General features: G+C 46.4%; 1 protein-coding gene across 9 annotated transcripts in view; it reads right to left on the reverse strand.

Moving 5' to 3' along the window:
• Positions 1–6,753: 6,753 nt before the first annotated feature.
• The window catches only part of ARHGAP17 (Rho GTPase activating protein 17), a 96,121-nt gene continuing 85,012 nt past the window's right edge, over positions 6,754–17,862 (reverse strand). For 4 of the 9 annotated variants that reach the window (XM_004057372.5, XM_004057371.5, XM_055365533.2 and 1 more), the window contains one exon: positions 6,754–7,623. In XM_004057372.5, coding sequence (XP_004057420.1) covers positions 7,493–7,623 — 131 coding nt within the window. In that variant the 3' untranslated portion in view covers positions 6,754–7,492. Of the gene's footprint in view, positions 7,624–15,077; positions 15,127–15,186; positions 17,056–17,862 lie in introns of those variants that run through there. The other 5 variants (XR_010131516.1, XR_010131517.1, XM_055365536.2 and 2 more) reach the window with 3 other exon arrangements.

The raw sequence follows: 17,862 nt of genomic DNA on the forward strand, positions 1-17,862 counted from the left end.
AGTAGCTGGGACTACAGACATGCACCACCATGCCTGGCTAATTTTTAAAATTTCTTCACAGAGACATGGGGGGTGGGTCTCTCCTATGTTGCCTGAGCTGGTTTTAACCTCCTGGGCTCAAGCAAGCCTCCTGCCTTGGCCTCCCAAAGTGCTGGGATTACAGGTGTGAGCCACGCACCCAGCCTTAGACTGTGTTTCTTTGCTTAATTCCCCATGATGATGCTTCCCTAAAAAGAAGCAGCCAGGTGGATGTGCATCTCAATGAACCTCCCCACCAAAAGCCAGTAAGGCCTTGACCTGCAGAGCAGCGGCCTCCTGTTCTGCGTAGAGCCAGCCTCCTCAGCTTCCTGGCTTTGGGCCCATTGGAGTCTGATGGAATGACCCATCAGGGCTGTGTTTGCCACGTGCAGAGCTAAGAGCAGGACAGGGCCAACGGAGTGAGCCCTGAGACCATCTCTGGAGTAGCTCAGGGCCATGAACCATCCAGGCCTGGGATAAGGTGGGGTGGACTAGAACCCCTTCCTGGCCTGACAGAGCTGGAAAGCAGAGGAGTCTCTCGAGGGACCCCAATTTCCAGACCAGAGGAACATAAACAGGACCCCCTGGGGCTGAGGAGCTGCCCACCCACTTAATCCTCCAGTGATGTCTTTCTGGTTCCTACTTGATGCCAACAGCTAGGACTGGCCTGGTGCACAGGAAAATGTATTGGTCCAGCCTCAGCTCTGCTCATAGGCCCAGCTCTCTACAGGAATCCAAATAGCAGTAGTAGGTTGGACAAAGGGCACCCCCAGCCCTCCTGGGAAGGGGTATGGGCGGGGAACTGGCTGCTAACATGGCTCCAGGCAGGAGCGTGGAATGGTTCTGGAGCAAGTGGGGTCAAGGAGAAGTCTTCACCGGGGAGGCTGAGCTTCTGCCTCCAAGGCCCAAAGGAGGGGAGTGGGCGGCATGGGAGGCTTCCACTACAGTCCTGAGCTCCCCGTCCAAGCCTGCCCCTCACACCAAGACCCCTGTTGCCTCTGGCTGGGGTCAACAGTGTGTTTCAGCAGGGATGCACTGAGCTGTCACTATGATAGCTCAGGCCACCCCCATCTCTGCCCGGACTCCTGACTGCCTTCTCACATCCAGTCTTTCCCATTCTCCAGCCACTGGCAGGTTTTTTTTTTTTTTGAGACAGGATCTCACTCTGTTGCCCAGGCTGGAATGCAGGGTGCAATCATGGCTCAATGCATTCTTGAACTCCCAGGCTCAGGTGATCCTCCCACCTCAGCCTCCTGGGTAGCTGGGACTACAGGTACGCACCACCACGCCTGGCAATTTTTGTTGTTGTTGTATTTTGTGGAGAAGGCATTTTGCCATATTGCCCAGGCTGGTCTCCAACTCCTGGGCTCACGTGATCCACCTGCCTTGGCCTCCCAAAGTGCTGGGATTACAGGTGTGAGCCCCCACATCTGGCTTTTTTTTTTTTTTTTTTTTTTTTTTTTTTACAGACAGGGTCTTGCACTTTGTCACCCAGGCTGGAGTGCATTGGCATGATCATGGCTTACTGGATCCTCGAACTCCTGCCTCAACCTCTTGAGTAGCTGGAACTACAGGCATTTGGCCACCATACCTGGCTAATTTTAATTTTTTTTTTGTAGATGGGGGTCTTACTATGTTGCCCTGGCTGGTCTCAAACTCCTGGCTTCAAGCAATCCACCCACCTCAACCTCTCAAAGTGCTGGGATTACAGGTGTGAGCTGCTGTGCCCAGCCAGCTGAGAGATTTTAAATGTTCTCACCACAAAAAATAAATGATAATGGAGGTGATGGATATATTAATTAGCTAGATTTAACCATTCTGCAATGTATACATATACAAAAACATGTCGTATACCATAACTTTTATCAATTTAAAAAACCAGTGCAGTGCAAATACAATTTACAGATGCGCATAGAAACTGAATTCAGGCCAGGTGCAGTGGCTCACATCTGTAATCCCAGCACTTCAGTGGGCTGAGGTGAGTGGATCACCTGAGGTCAGGAGTTCAAGACCAGCCGGGCCAACAGATCAAAAACCTCATCTCTAATAAAAATACAAAAATTAGCCTGGCGTGGTGGTGGGTGCCTGTAGTCCCAGCTACTTGGGAGGCTGAGGCAGGAGAATGGCTTGAACCTGGGAGGCGGGGGTAGCAGTGAGCCGAGATCATGTCACTGCACTCCAGCCTGGGTGACACAGCAAGATTCCATCTTAAACAAATAGAATGACAACAAAAAACCCCAAATTCAAATATAAGTAAGTATAAAGAGTGAAAACAGAACCCTGATGTTTTTTGTTAGGTTGGGGGAGGTTCTTCCTTGTATCAAATATCCCCCTCCCCACATGTCATTTGTGATGATGTTTCGTGTGTGAAGGATAGACCCTAAGGTGACCCTCAATCATCCCTACTTCCTGGGAAGTGGATCCTTCCCCAGCCCAGCCTCCAGATGAGACCCCAGCCCTGGCTGCTGCCTTGACTGCAGCAGATGAAGATCCTGGACAGAGGACCCAGAGAAGCTGTGCCTGGACTCCTGACCCACAGGAGCTATGAGAAAATGAACATGTATTGTTGTAAGCTGCTAAGTATGTGATCATCTGTCATGCTGCACTGGATAACTGACATGAGGGGCATGGTGTGTGAACGCATGTGTGGATGTAAAGGAGGAGTTGGCTGGAGAGGGTGTGGGAGGAGGACAGTTGCCTGCAGAGCTGTGTGGGGTCTACACAGCCATGTACCTCCTTTGGAGGGTATCGAGTACAAGTAATTTGGTTGCCAGTAAGAGAAACAAACCCAAAGAGGAACGTTTGTGCCAAAAACAATCAAGCGCTTTATTGTGAGCATACAAAGGCAAGAAATGCAGAATGGCTTCAGGGACACAAACCGGGAGCTGGGAGGGTTTTAAAAACCAAGCCCTGCACTCTCTCCCTCTTATCTTTTGTTCCTGCCTCTCCGCACATCTGCTGACTTCTCCCTCTGCAGGCAGGTTTTCTCTACTCCACAGAATCCACGGTGGTGGCAGGGCACCCACAGCTCCATGCCGGGAGACAGGGGTCCTGCCTGCTGGGGAAGAGACTCAGGGCCCATGCCTGTGCGAACCCATGCGGGACACGGTGGGGATGGCCATGTGTGCAGCCTGCTGTGGGCAGGAGGGAAACTAAGGGGGTCCTTGACTTGCTCCCCTCCCTTAGCTGGCAGCTCAAGTGGTCTTGGTCACTTCTTGTCTTTTGGCTGCACCAGAGCCTGTGGCTTCCCCGCACCAGCACATCTCCTCCTCTCTAGCTCCGCCGATGAGATACGAGGAAAGTGCAAGCCCTTGACTGAGAAGCATCCCTATGAGTGAAGTGCTTACTGCCCAGTCTGATGCAAAACCCTGAGACTGTGGGTCCCAGAGGCCAGAGGCGCTGGAATATGGTGAGGAAATGGTGGGAGGAGACCTCAGGGAGAAACCAGGAGGGTTTGTCTTAAGACCTTCAAATAGGAGCACTTGTGGGACTCACTGGGCTTGGGAGACACTGAGAACTGCAGCCCCAACAGAGGAGCGGGAGTCACTCCACGGAGCTCCCGGAGAACCAGGGCCATCACAATGGTCCAAGGATGGGGTCACTCCAATGGCATCTGAATTTTTTTTTTTTTTTTTTGAGACAGTCTCGTGTCACCCAGGCTGGAGTTCAGTAGATGATCTTGGCTCATTGCAACCTCTGCCTCCCAGGTTCAAGCAATTCTCTTGCCTCAGACTCCTGAGTAGCTGGAACTACAGGGGTGTGTCACCACACAAGGCTTTTTTTTTTTTTTTTTTTTTTTTAGTAGAGACAGGGTTTCACCATGTTGGCCAGGCTGGTCTCAAACTCCTGACCTCAAGTGATCCACCGACGTCAGTCTCCCAAAGTCCTGGGATTACAGGCACGAGCCGCTGCGCCTGGTTAATTTTGTGTGTGTGTGTGTATATATATATATATACACACACACACACACACACACACACACACACATATATATATAAAATTTTTTTTTTAGAAGAGATGGGGTTTTGCCATGTTGGGCAGGCTGGTTTCAAACTCCTGACCCTGTGATCCGCCCACCTCGACCTCCCAAAGTGCTGGGATTACAGGCATGAGCCGCTGTGCCTGGCTAATTTTTTTTGTGTGTATGTGTATATATATATACACACACACACACACACACACACACATATATATATATAATTTTTTTTTTAGAAGAGATGGGGTTTTGCCATGTTGGGCAGGCTGGTCTCAAACTCCTGACCCCATGATCCGCCCACCTCGACCTCCCAAAGTGCTGGGATTACGGGCATGAGCCACCACACCCAGCGCATCTGAACTCTTGGAATGACCATGGGGTGGAACTCGGCAAAACCAAGGCAGCCAGGGGTCTACTCTGAGCCTCTGCAGTCTCCACAGTGCTGGGTGCAGGGCAAGCTCCTTCCAGAATGCTAGGTGAGTGCTAAACCGCAGGGGGTAGTGAGAGGAATCGGTGCCTGACCAAGGAGGTTTGGTGCAGGTGGGGGAGCAGGGACACGAAGTCTGAGCGCAAGGGCCTAGAACATTCTATAAGAAACTACTGTGTAGAGAAGGGAAGGAAACAATCTGAAGGGCAGATGGCCAGTGCCCTTCTGGACAGCCAGAAATGGCCACTATGGGTTCAGATTCTCTGCCTCTCTGACGGTGGGCAGGCTGGAAATGGTGTACCTAACGTGCAGTGCCAACATAGTACAACGCCTCCAGCAGAAGGAATCCCAGGCCGCAGGAATGGGAAAGAGGATCCAGGTGGCTCTCCTGGCCCTGCCGGTGGGATGCTCAGCCATGTATCCCACCCTAGACAGTTCTGTTTTTTGTTTGTTTTTTGTTTTTTTTTTTTTTTGAGACAGAGTCTCACTTTGTTGCCCAGGCTGGAGTGCACTGGCTTGATCTGGGCTCACTGTAGTCTCTGTCGCCCAGGTTCAAGTGATTATCCTGTCTCAGCCTCCTAAGTAGCTGGGATTACTGGCACCCACCATAATGCCAAGTTAATTTTTTGTATCTTTAGTAGACATGGGGTCTCACCATGTTGACCAGGCTGGTCTTGAACTCCTGACATCAAGTGATCTGCCCGCCTCGGCCTCCCAAAGTGTGGTCTTTACCTTTGACACATACACAGAGTCAAATGACTTTCATTGTTTTGAAGTTTGCAGCTGTCAGGGTAGGAAGATTGCTGCAAACAATAGGAGAGTAAAAACTGAATGAGGCTCTTAAAATAATGAGGTATGGTTTGCTGTATTTCAGAATCAGCAATGATGAACACATGCTATATTCTGGGCAGGATGTCAGCATGGATGTTCCTCATCCCCAGGTGCCAACAGCGTCTCCCTGACAAGCGCCCACGTCCCTGCTTCCTCTGGAGGACAACCTCAGGCATCACGATGGGAGCATCTCCGAGGCTCCACGGAGACACCTGACTGTGGACAGCCAGGCGCCTGGAGAAGGTGCTCAACATGGAACATCAGCCTACACAGAGGATTCTTTCTCTGCAGGGTTTGTTCTGTGGCTAAAGGAGGGTATAGAAAATTAACAATACACAGGTGGCACAGGGGAAGAGTGAGCCTTAAGCCAATGAAAATTCAAGATATGGGAGCAAATGGGCTTACAGGAGCATATTTTCAAGATAATTAATAAGTATAGGGAGTACTTTGAGGGCATAGGAAACTGAGTAAAGATGAAAATGTGGGCTGGGCATGGTGGCTCACGCCTGTAATCCCAGCACTTTCGGAGGCTGAAGTGGGAGGATTGGGTGAGGCCAGAATTGTAAGACCAGCCTGGGCAACACAGCAAGATCCCTGTCTCTAGAAAAAAAATTATTTAAAAATTAGTTGGGTGTATTGCCATGCACCTGTAGTCTCAGCTACTTGGGAGGCTGAGTTGGGAGGATCATTTGAGCCTAGGAGTTTGGAGGCTGCAGTGAGTTATGATTGCGCCACTGCACTCCAGCCTGGGCCACGGAGTGAGATCTGTTTCAAAAAAACAACAAAAGGAAACTGTGGTTCCCCTTTTTAAATCAGGCTTAAGTCAGTTCGTAGTGGAAAGAGGCCCAGTGTCTTCTAGGCAGTGACTTAGACACTGACACACCTAGCAAACTCGATCAATAGAAGGCTCAGGGCAGCCAACTCTGGCAGCGTGTCCCACTCTGTTCCCAAGAGAAAACGGCCTTATCTGGGCCAAGGGGTCGTGCTATCGTCAGACCAGCTGTCCAGAGCCTCAGTCTCGCTTTGCTCCAATTCCCCATCGGCTCTTCCCTAGTATTTCAATCCTGGGAGAGACGGGATAATTTTCACGCCTTGGATAGGGCATGAAAGCACCAGCCAATGGAAAAGGGGCTCTCTATGGCAATTCACAACTGCTGACGAATGCACCAACCCGGTGGGGCTGAGCTCCTGTGAGCTGCCCCCGGGAGTCTGAGTATCTCTAGATGGAAAGAAAGGGATGCCAGCACTGGGAGGACCAAGGGTGCAGCCTTGACCAGAACCTGCACTGAGGATGGCCAGGCTAGGAGGTCTTTGGGGCACCTGGTGGCCTTTTTCACTGCTGCGACCTTGCTCTCTGTTTCTTCAAACTCCTACAGCTACAATTAGACCCTCTCCCCCAAGATGTCCCAGCCACAATTCTATCTGGTTGAGTGGCAATACACACACACACTCATGCACACACACACACACACTCCACAATTTATCTCCAAGAATTATGAAGTTTTCATATAAACCACAGAATATATTTAATTCAAATTAAACATGAAACTAGAATAATGTTCGGTCCTTATCAAGTAGCAATTACATTGCTTAAAAAAAAAAAAGAACAGTACATTGCTGTCTACATTCCGACAATCCAACGAGGCGGCATGGGTCACATCCAGTTTGATGAGGTGACAGAGCCAGCAGTCACCATCCATGGGCATGGTTCTGAAGGGACTGGGGAGACACAGACCATACATGGTACAAAATGATTCTGCAGCAAGTCTGAAGGAGAGCAGCCTCCCTCCTAATACATAAGAATGAACGTCCAGGTAGCAGAGAGTAGGCGACTTGCATAATGAGCGCATTTTATTAAATAGATAGTTAACGCACTGCTTCTTACTCATTCCAAGTTGCTATAGGTGCTGCCCGCATTAACAGCAGGGACAAAAGCTTCCTATGCGCGTTTCAGCAGGAATACTCTCTCCACTCCAGGTATTTCTTTGTTTTGGATTTTTTTGGCATGATTTCCTTCCCATGTAAAGAAAGCCAACTTCTTCAAGACACAGGTCATTCAGCTTTAGTGGTGGCCTCCAGGTTCTCCTTGGGCCGTGCAGAAGGCCAGGTCCCGCACAGTGAGGCCCTCCTTTGTCCTCCACTGAAAGCTTTTCACTGTTCGGTCTGCAAAGAAAGAGGTTCGCCTGCCCCTGCTCCACTCGCCAGGGTGGAAGTGGTGGAGGGCTGGGAAAGGGCTTTCTTCACAGGGCAGTGCTCTCGGTATCATTGTCTATATCCAGCAGGATGCGGCCAGGCACGTCTTTGCTGGCTGAGTCTGAGTGCATTTCAGGAAAGATGCTGCGATGCGGTTCTGAAACCCTGGAATTGGAGTCTGGACAAAAACACGAGGAGACATGGTATCAATGAGGGGTAACCCCCAAGAGGCCACCTGAGGGTGCTCTGAGAAGAAGAGAGGCTGGGAAGTTTCAGGGTCAGCCCATGCACACAGGGTCCCTTGCGAGAGGCCTCATCAGCTCTTAGAAGCCAAGTGAAGCCTTTGTGACCCCAGAGGGCAGCTGAGTGGCACAGCCTTGCCTCTGGGCTCTGATGTTGCTTGCTATGAGCCTGGAGCAGCCCTTGGAGATGCAGCTTTTAAAGGATTTGCTTGCTTTGATGGAGGAAAGGAAGCCTCATTCTTCCCAAGGCCTCTAATGCATGAGATGAATCCTCCTGATGGCCCCTGGGCTGCCCTGGGAAGAGGTCTCTCCTCCAGACTGCTGGCTTTTCCTCCTGTTACTAACAGTAGGACCTCACCCTCAGCACCAGCAACATTTGGGCCTGAATTATTTGTTGTGGTTGTCCTGTGCATTGTAGGTGTCACCCAACAGATGCCAGTGACATGCAGCCTCCTCCCCCAGTGTGACAACCGAAAATGTCTCCTGTACATCACAGATCACTGGGGAAGTTTAAACTAAAATGTCTCCAGATGCTGCCGAGTGTCCCCTGGGGAATCACAATCACTGCTGACTGACATCACTGAGGCAGACCAAGTCTCCTGCAAACACTAACGTCCCCTTGTCTGTCTAATACACCTCGAATGCCATTTTCATGTCTTATTATGTTGGCTGAAATTCCTTCAGCAGGGTGGCAAACATATGGTCCTCATGCTGTTGTCCCCCTCTCCTATGCTCTTCCCAGAGGCCAGTGGGTCTCAGATTCATTTATGCATGAACAAATATTTACTGAGCACCTCCCAGGTGCCAGGCACCCTTCTACCTGCTGAGGACGCAACACTGAACAAGACAGGCACAGCCTCAATGAAGCCCATGGTCAAGTGGGCGAACCAAGGGGATCCTAATTAAGACAAAAGGGCTGGCTTCTCTAGTAGATGTGGGTTCTGGCAAATTATGAGAGCCTCATTAGGTATTTTAGGGCTGGTGTAAGAGAGAAGAGAGATGTTTTGTAGTTTTGCTTTGCTGGGTTAGGGGTAGCCATGGCAGGCAGCAGTGAGGGAGTGGGAGGAGGAGGTGGTTTGTGGGGGTGTTTCACAGTTAGGCTTGCGAGCTGCTCTCCCCTACTTGCTGTGGTGCAAAATGACATCCTGTCTGTCCTTGACGGGAGCTAGTTTTGACCATATTTCTGTTCGACCTGCTCCCGTCTACGCAGGCACAGCTTGAAAACGCTGGTGCACTTTGGGGAAGCTCACTGCTTGGAGACTTGTTCCAGCTCCCACCCCTTCCACCTTCCTGTCCCTACAGTTCTGAGCTGTGAGATCTATTTACTCCCTGGGACACCCTTTTTCTCACAGTTACTCCTGGGTTGTCCCTCAAGGTTTCCTATGCACCACAACTCAGAGAAATTTCTAGATTTATGGAGGTGCCAAGGTGTCAAAGAGTTCAGGTGCTGAATGTCATTTCAGACAATTCAGGTCTTGTGATAACTATAAAACCAATGACACTGTGCAGAATTGCACCAGCCTATGGTGCAGCCAAAGGTGGTCTGTATGCACAGAATAGGGGCTGTCTTGGATTTGTCCTAAGCAGAACAGAAGTCAACGAAGGCAGGGACTGTGTCTGTCTTGTTCACAGTGTATCTCAGTACCTAAAACAGTGACTGGAAAATAGTAGATGTTCAATAAATTTTGTAGCTGCACACTTGGATGGTTGGATGGATGCATGAAGAGTCATCTAGAGCAACCATCTTTCCAATCCTCCATTCTTACATCCTCAGGCAAAGAAGTAGCTGTGACTTGAAGACGACGTATAAGAAAATCACTGCAAATGCAATCCTTTCCCCATTATATTGGCCCCCAAAAACAGAAGGGGCTACCAGCCCGTGTCTCTTCTCAGCCCAGAGTTTACCAGAAACTATGGAACCGACATGGCTTGGCGGGGAACGCATGATGCAAAGGCACTGTGTATACGGATGAGATTTCTACTTGTTAATATCTGTATTCACATGCAAGCTAACGCCTATCAGCCACCAAGCCCCTCCCCAGCTGCTCTCTTTTTCTTATACATCACATATACATAATTTTTAGATTTGTGCCTCTCTGAATTTTTCTATTTATGATCCACACACATTATTTATTCAAGGGGAAAAAACAGTTTTGGGGCGTAAAGGAAATCCCTTACTCTGCCCCCTACCTGCCCCATCTGGTTTCCCCAGGCCCTCTCTATTCCTACATGAATCAGTCCCTGAAAGAAACAATGACTTTGTTTACACATGAAAAGTAGAAAGAATTACAGCAACCTGTACAGAACTAGTTTTCAGAAAGAGACTTCATCACAGTAGCTAACATTAAACAAATTTTTTTTTTTTTTGAGATGGGGTCTTGCTCTTTTGCCCAGGCTGGAGTGCAGTTGTGCAATCTCAGCTCACTGCAGCCTCCACCTCCTGGGCTCAAGTGATCCTCCCACCTCAGCCTCCCGAGTAGCTAGGACTACAAGCATACGCCACCATGCCTGGCTAATTTTTTTTTATTTTTGGTAGAGACAGGGTTTCACTATGTTGACTGGGCTGGTCTTCAACTCCTGGCCTCAAGCAGTCCTCCCACCTCGGCTTCCCAAAATGCTGGGATTACCAGCATGAGCCACCACACCCAGCCTCAGTAGCTGACATTACTATAGAGCACTTACTTACACCAGAGACTGTACTATACACCCACACTTTATCACATCGTCTCACTGAACCCCCACTAACTAATCCTAAGGCAGCAGAAATAAGAAAGGGAGACTCAGAGGCTCTATTCCTTGCCCAAGGTGACACAGCCAGTGTGGACCAAAGAGGATCAAAGCCAGATTGGTTGCACTCTGGCTCTTCGCATTACATTTTCCCTCCTCCCCAGAGGAGTCTGTAAATCCCTGGGTGAGGGCCCTCAAAAACATTATCCGAGATCATTGTTTCAGTCTTACAAACACTCTGGTTTGTTGTAAAAAGGAGAAAATGGTTATTTCAGAAAGACACCTGTAAGAACCTGGTTTGTCTGAAACACCTCTAAATCTTTCTGGCTATGAACTCGTATATTAACTGCACTCCAAGAAGGGCTGGTTTCTGAGCATATGCTTGGAGCTAAGTTCATACAAAATATATTGTATTTAAAAAAACAAAATAGGCTGGGCGTGGTGGGATGATGGTGTGAGCCCAGAAGTTCGAGACCAGCCCAGGCAACATGAGACTCCGTCTCTACAAGAAAAACACAAAAATTAGCCAGGTGTGGTGGTGCATGCCTCTAGTTCCACCTTCCAGCTACTTGGGAGGTTCGCTTGAGCCCAGGAGGTCAAGGCTGCAGTGGACTGTAATCACACCGCTGCACTCTAGCCTGGGCAACAGAGCAAGACCCTCTCTCTTTTTTTAAAAAAAAAAAAAAAAAAAAAAAAGAGAAACAGAGGATGACCTCCAGTAACCAGCCTCAGCCCAAAGGCAGAACTTGATACAGTTCATCTCAGATTTGGGGCTCTGACAAATGTAACCCAGGTTCCTTCCTGAACTGAGTATCTTATCCAGGAAACGGAAGTGGATATTTAAGAGCTAGAAGTGGAAAGTTATCACTGAGGGTATGGTTCTAGAAGATTTACTTATTACTTCAACAATTTTGAATATGTGCTTTCTCGGTTGTGAACTCACCCTTCAAGAAGTCCAAGGTGATTCTGATAGCCACTTTGACAAGTAACAGATCCAAATATGCCCTTGAAAGGAAGTGGTGCAGGCACAACTGCAGGGCGAATAAACTCCCTCCCCCTCTCCACCACCCATCCCTCTTCTCAGACCTAGAGTCTCAGGGAATGCCTTCTTTCACCAGTGAACGGTTTGAGTCTTAAACACTCTGGTTGATTGTTGTAAAAAAGAGATAAAGGTTATTTTAGAAAGACACCTGTAAGAACCTGGTTTTCTTTAAACACCTCTAAACTTCTCTGGCTATGAATTTATATATTATTTGCATTCCAAGAAAGGCTGGTCTTTGAGCATACTGCTTGGAGCTAAGTTTATATGACAAGTATTATATTTTGAAATAAAAAAAAGCAAAAAATCAGACAAAAAAGAAACCTTTTATTGGAGGTCTCTTTTCTGTTTTTTTTTTGTTTTGTTTTGTTTTGTTTTTTTTAAATAAAATATCTACTGTATGAACTTAGTTCCAAGCAATATCCTCAAAGACCAGCCCTTGGAAGGCAGAGAGTATATAAATTCACAACCAAAGAGGTTTAGGGTGCTTTTAGAAAGCAGGTTCTGGCTGGAGGTGGTGGCTCATGCCTGTAATCCCAGCACTTTGGGAGGCCAAGGCAGGCAGATCACCTGAGGTCAGGAGTTCAAGACCAGCCTGGCCAACATGGTGAAACCCCGTCTCTACTAAAAATACAAAAATTAGCCGAGCATGGTAGTGCGTGCCTGTAATCCCAGCTACTCAGGAGGCTGAGGCAGGAGAATCGCTTGAACTTGGGAGGTGGAGGTCACAGTGAGCTGAGATTGCACCACTGCATTCCATTCTGAGCATCCTTAAATAAGGATGATTAAATTAAAACAGGGTAAGACTCAGTCTCAAAAAAAATAAAAATAAAAAAAAGCAGGTTCTAACAGGTGTCTTTCTAAAATAACCTTTTTCTCCTTTTTACAATGTAATACCTGTCATATAAACTTAGCTCTAACCAGAGTGTTTAAGACCCAAACCATTATTTCCTCAGATAATGTCTTCACTTTCAGGATCCTCACCCAAGGATATACACAACTCTTTTGGGAAAGAGGGAAAATGTTAGGGTGATTAAGAATGATGGGGCTGGGTGCGGTGGCTCATGCCTGTAATCCTAGCACTTTGGGAGGCAGAAGTGAGTGGATCACTTGAAGTCATGAGTTCGAGACCAGCCTGGCCAATATGACGAAACCCTGTCTCTACTAAAAATACAAAAATCAGCCAGGTGTTGCCGCACCTGCCTATAATCCCAGCTACTTGGGAGGCTGAGGCAAGAGAACTGCTTAAACCAGGGAGGCAGGGGTTGCAGTGTGCCAAGATTGCACCACTGCACTCCAGCCTGGGTGACAGAGCAAGACTCTGTCTCAAAAAATACACAAAATAAATAAACAGAAGAATGACAGTCCAACCAATCTGGCTTTGATCCTCTTTGGTCGAAGTAGAATTGTGTAATTTTATCAGGAACTGATGATTTCTCGTCAGTTTTCTAGGGCTATTAGAGACTCTGAGTCAACTATTCAGGAGTGATTCTGTTCAAGTCTTACTGGATGTTATCTTGACACAATTCTGAGTATCTACTTATTAAAAATAAACTGCAAGTAGAAACAGAAGCCACTTAAATATCCAACTAGGAGTAATAATACATCTGGTTGATGAAACATTATGAAGTCACTGAAAAACATGGCTCTAAAAATTACATTATCACATGAGAACGAGCATATGATGTAAAGTAAAATAAAAGGATCCAAATCCGTCTAGGTCAAATAATTATGCTCATGTACCTCCTTGCCTTCTAGAAAAACTAAAAGAAAAAAAGGGGCGGGCGTGGTGGCTCACGCCTGTAATCCCAGCACTTTGGGAGGCCGAGACGGGTGGATCACGAGGTCAGCAGATCGAGACCATCTTGGCTAACATGGTGAAACCCCGTCTCTACTAAAAATACAAAAAATTAGCTGGGCGTGGTGGCGTGGGGGCGCCTGTAGTCCCAGCTACTCGGGAGGCTGAGGCAGAAGAATGGCGTGAACCCGGGAGGCGGAGCTTGCAGTGAGCCAAGATCGTGCCACTGCACTCCAGCCTGGGGAACAGAGTGAGACTCCGTCTGAAAAAAAAAAAAGAAAAGAAAAGAGAAGAGAAGAGAAGAGGAGAAAAGAAAAAAAGTAGAATATAAATGGCAGACTTTTTCAATTGTATAGCTACAGTTGATTTCTTATTATTTCCATTTCTCAAGAGTTTTAATATCCATGCTTATTTTTATTTATTTGAGACAGAGTCTCACTGTCACCCAGGCTGGAGTGTAGTGGCACGATCTCAGCTCACTGCGACCTCCACCTCCTGGGTTCAAGCAGTTCTCCTGCCTTGGCCTCCCAAGTAGCTGGGATTACAGGCACCCACCACGACACCCAGCTAACTTTTTGTATTTTCAGTAGAGATGGGGTTTCCCCATGTTGGCCAGGCTGGTCTTGAACTCCTGACCTCAAGTGATCCACCCGCCTCAGCCTCCCAAAGTGCTGGGATTACAGGCGTGAGCCACCGTGCCCCAGCTCATGCTTATTTTTAAAAAGGCATTACTTCCATGACATAAGAAGGGTGAGAGTTTAAAAAGCAAACACTATGAAATTCGCCAGCAAAGTGTCCAGGCTTATGGCTACTATGTGAGTGATTTGGTCTATCTGTGGTACAGTGGACTAATGCCTCACAGACAGTCTCAGGATCACTAAATTATATGAATGTATATGTTATCTCCTTCCGCAGAGCATTGTCTTTTTAACCCATGAAAGAAGTGAGATTCAAAAAACCAAGTGGTGCATCAGAATCAAAATATGGATACCTGGGTTCCACCCCCAGTCTCCTGTGTTTGGGTCCTAGAAGGCCGGGTCCGGGCGTATGAGTTTTTAAAACCCTGACATGTGAATCTAACATAGAAATCTGATTAAAACTATTTTCTTCTAGATAAAAATGATAAATAGCAGGCCAGGCACAATGGCTCACACCTATAATCCCAGCACTTTGGGAGGCTGAGGCGGCCGGATCACCTAAGGTCAGGAGTTCGAGACCAGCCTGGCCAACATGGTAAAGCCCCGTCTCTACTAAAAATAAAAAAAATAGCCAGATGTGGTGGCAGGCGCCTATAATCCCAGGTACTCAGGAGGCTGAGGCAGGAGAATTGCTTGAACCTGGAGGCGGAGCTTGCAGTGAGCCGAGATTGCGCGTATATTAAGAACTGTAACTGGCTAACAGAATAACCTTGGACTTTCTCTTATTTGATCTTCAACAATTTAGACAGATGTCACCACTTTACAGATCAGCCAGGTTGTGCCTAGCCTATGTTATACCAAGAGCTGAAATTCTAACTCAGTCAGGTCTGACTCCATAACGTGTGTTCTTCCTACTATACCTCAAGCTTGCCTGATATGGAAAAGAATGGAAATTAAAGAAGTAACAAGGACAGCCCTGTGACCACCTGTTCCACATCTGGGTACACACTTAGTATTCCGAATCATTGCAGCAAGCATCAACAAAGCCAGTCCTCCTTCAGTGCATGCACTATTAGTAGGGATGCAAGCAGGCAGGGTTAGGGTGGCCGGTTAGTAACAGGCATGAGTGCACAAATATGATCATCAAGTAGCAAAAATGCATTGGCCAATCAGGTGCCTTTTCCTTACCATTAAATATTCCAATCTCAGTTCTTACTGAATATGGCAGGTCATACATCTAAATTATTTAATAAAATGTTTAAATTAGAATACTCTTTGCTAAAATCTATTACTTCAAAAATAGCAAGATGTAAACTCTTTTACATGGGAATTAAAACTCTTACTGCTCTCTAGAGTCACAATTAACAGGAGACTCAAAATGATGCCAGAATGCCGGCATCCTCCAGTGCTGGTGCTGAGCTGTGAGAAGTTGGCTGCCAAACCTGCTTGGCAGCAATAATCTCCCCCCAAGAGTTTATCTTAATCCCATGAGCCTTAACCCAACTCTTCAAAACTCTAACTTAATCCAATTCTAAAGGAATAAACTGTTTTCAGGAATTTGTCCATCTAAAGTTTTCTAAGTGAAAACATTATGTCATAATAAAGGACCATCCTGTCCAAGGAAGTTATATATTTTTTCCTCCTTGAAAAACCCAATGGCTATATCCAAGAATGGTTAATAGCAGTATGATCAATACTAGCAGATTAAAAAATTCTAAATGTTGGCCTTCTGTGTACTTTCAATGGGAGGCCAGGGGATTTTAAGATAGTACAGGTTAATTCTGTAATACAAAGATAACCCTGGTAACCTGGAATTTCTTGAGTTAGGAGAATTTATAGCATAGACCGGTTTTTAAATAGCTAGTATCTTTGGGAAACACATTTTTAATGTAAAATTTCACTTATCTAATAATTACAGGCAGTACATTACAGTGTTGTAGCAGATCAGTAAACTAAACTTGTGGAATAAATACACCCCGGATAACAATGGTATTAAAAAACAGGCATAATTCTGGTTTGGAATCTTTCATTTAAATAAAAGGAAATATCTGAGAATAACATTTTGGTGTGTCACAAGCATGAAATTGTGGAATCGCACCCGGGCCTCCTCCCTGTTTTGAAGGCTACGCTCTGGTTTTCCACTTATGGTTCCTCCAGAAAGTCTTCCTCAGACCTAAGCTGTGAGCACTCTGGCTAAGGGGCCCACGATAGGCGCAAGGCTCAGGCCAGCTGATGAAAGCAGCTGTACACATAATGAGGGCCTTATGCTGTCCACATGTAGACCCAGCGGCAGACTTAGATGAGCTCACAGTGCCTTTTAAAAAGCTCATATGGTTTAATAAAGCAAAACGTAAGCATGCTAGAATGCAAAGGAATTTAAAATAATTCAGTGTAGGGTATTTGGCAGAAGATTTTTTTTAATTTTTTGGTCTTGAGAATTTAAAATATCAAATTAAGAAGCTCCAGGCAGTTAACTTGCACTTAAGATACAAAAATTTAAAATTAAAGCTCAAGACACAAAGGACACAATTTCCTCCCATGCTGACTGCACCTGGGTCCTCTTTGGTTGGATGCTGGTGAGCCCATCAGTGACAGGTAAATCACACTGGGAAGAGTAGACTGCTGCTAAGAGGCTCACCAAAAAGATAGAAGATATTCCTCTTTTTTTTTTTTTTTTAAAAAGAGACAGGGTCTCACTCTGTCATGCGGGCTGGACTGCAGTGTGCAGTGACACAATCACTACCCACTGCAGTCTCGAACTCCTGAGCTCAAGCAATCCTCTTGCCTCAGCCACTCAAAGTACTGGGATTAGAGGCACGAGCCACTGTGCCTGGCCCCTAAGAAAGAAGATACTCTTCAAGAGCAGCTTGAAATCAGGCTCTTGATCTACTGACATCTACTCCTCGAATTTGAAGCACTGCAGCTCAAAGTGCTTCTGATAAAAATAAAGAAATGTCAATATGCTACGGAATGGATGGCCCATTGGCTGTCAGGGCACACGGTCAAACGGCTGCTCCTGGGCACACGGTCAAAAGCACATATGCAAAACACGGCTAAGCAGGAGCATTTGGAGCTGTGGGGCGAGCTATGGGGCAAGCTGCTCGGGGCCATTACAGACCTTAGTCCTGGAAACCTTCCCCACCTGTGAGGGCACTAGGAAGGGCATCTATTGGGAAACAAAACAAACAAACCAACATGGCTTTGTTGTTTTCAAAATAAAAGCTCTGATGTCATCAGAAAAAAAAGTTATTAACCATTTATAACATGTGCAAATTATGTATTATATTCCTGAAAAAAGTTATCAAAAGCTGTTAGAATCAGTTAACCGTCACCCTTTGGGTTAATGGAAACCTTGGCACATTTTTAGCTGCAAAGTCACTCAATATGGTTGGAAAGCCCAGAGGTGTATTTCAGCTTCTTTTCCAAAAGTGCCTCCACTTAGAACAATTTAAACTAGGCTGCTGTAAGAAATTATTTGAGGCCCCTAATTACCATTTTTTTAAAACACACTAGAAACCCCCATATTCATCCTTAAATTAAATAATAAATTAGAGCATTTGGGATGGAAATATTCTTGAAATGTTAAATAAAATGGTCATGTTCTAGACTATTTAAAATATGCCATTAGGTAGCCCACTAAAACCTGTACAATCACCACCACTTCCAAACAGGTTCCCACTGGGTCTACAGGAAAATCTTGATTCTTCCCTCCCAAGCCACTAGAACATGACAGTGCCCTGAGATCTCCCTTCTGGAGCATTCAATTTGGCATAAATCACATTTTTTAAAGTTATACCTGAAATTCTGTACTTAATATGAACACTTTTACTCCTAGAAGTACTGTTTAAGCATTTTAATGAGGAATTCACTAAGAAATAAAGTTCATGCTCGTGTTGTAAAATACCTTCCACCTGGAATAAAAGTCATTATGTTGAGAAAAATGTAAACGTACACAGGTCTTAAACACACAAGC

This window comes from Gorilla gorilla, chromosome 18 (genome assembly GCF_029281585.2).
Source record: "Gorilla gorilla gorilla isolate KB3781 chromosome 18, NHGRI_mGorGor1-v2.1_pri, whole genome shotgun sequence".
Taxonomy (NCBI): domain Eukaryota; kingdom Metazoa; phylum Chordata; class Mammalia; order Primates; family Hominidae; genus Gorilla; species Gorilla gorilla.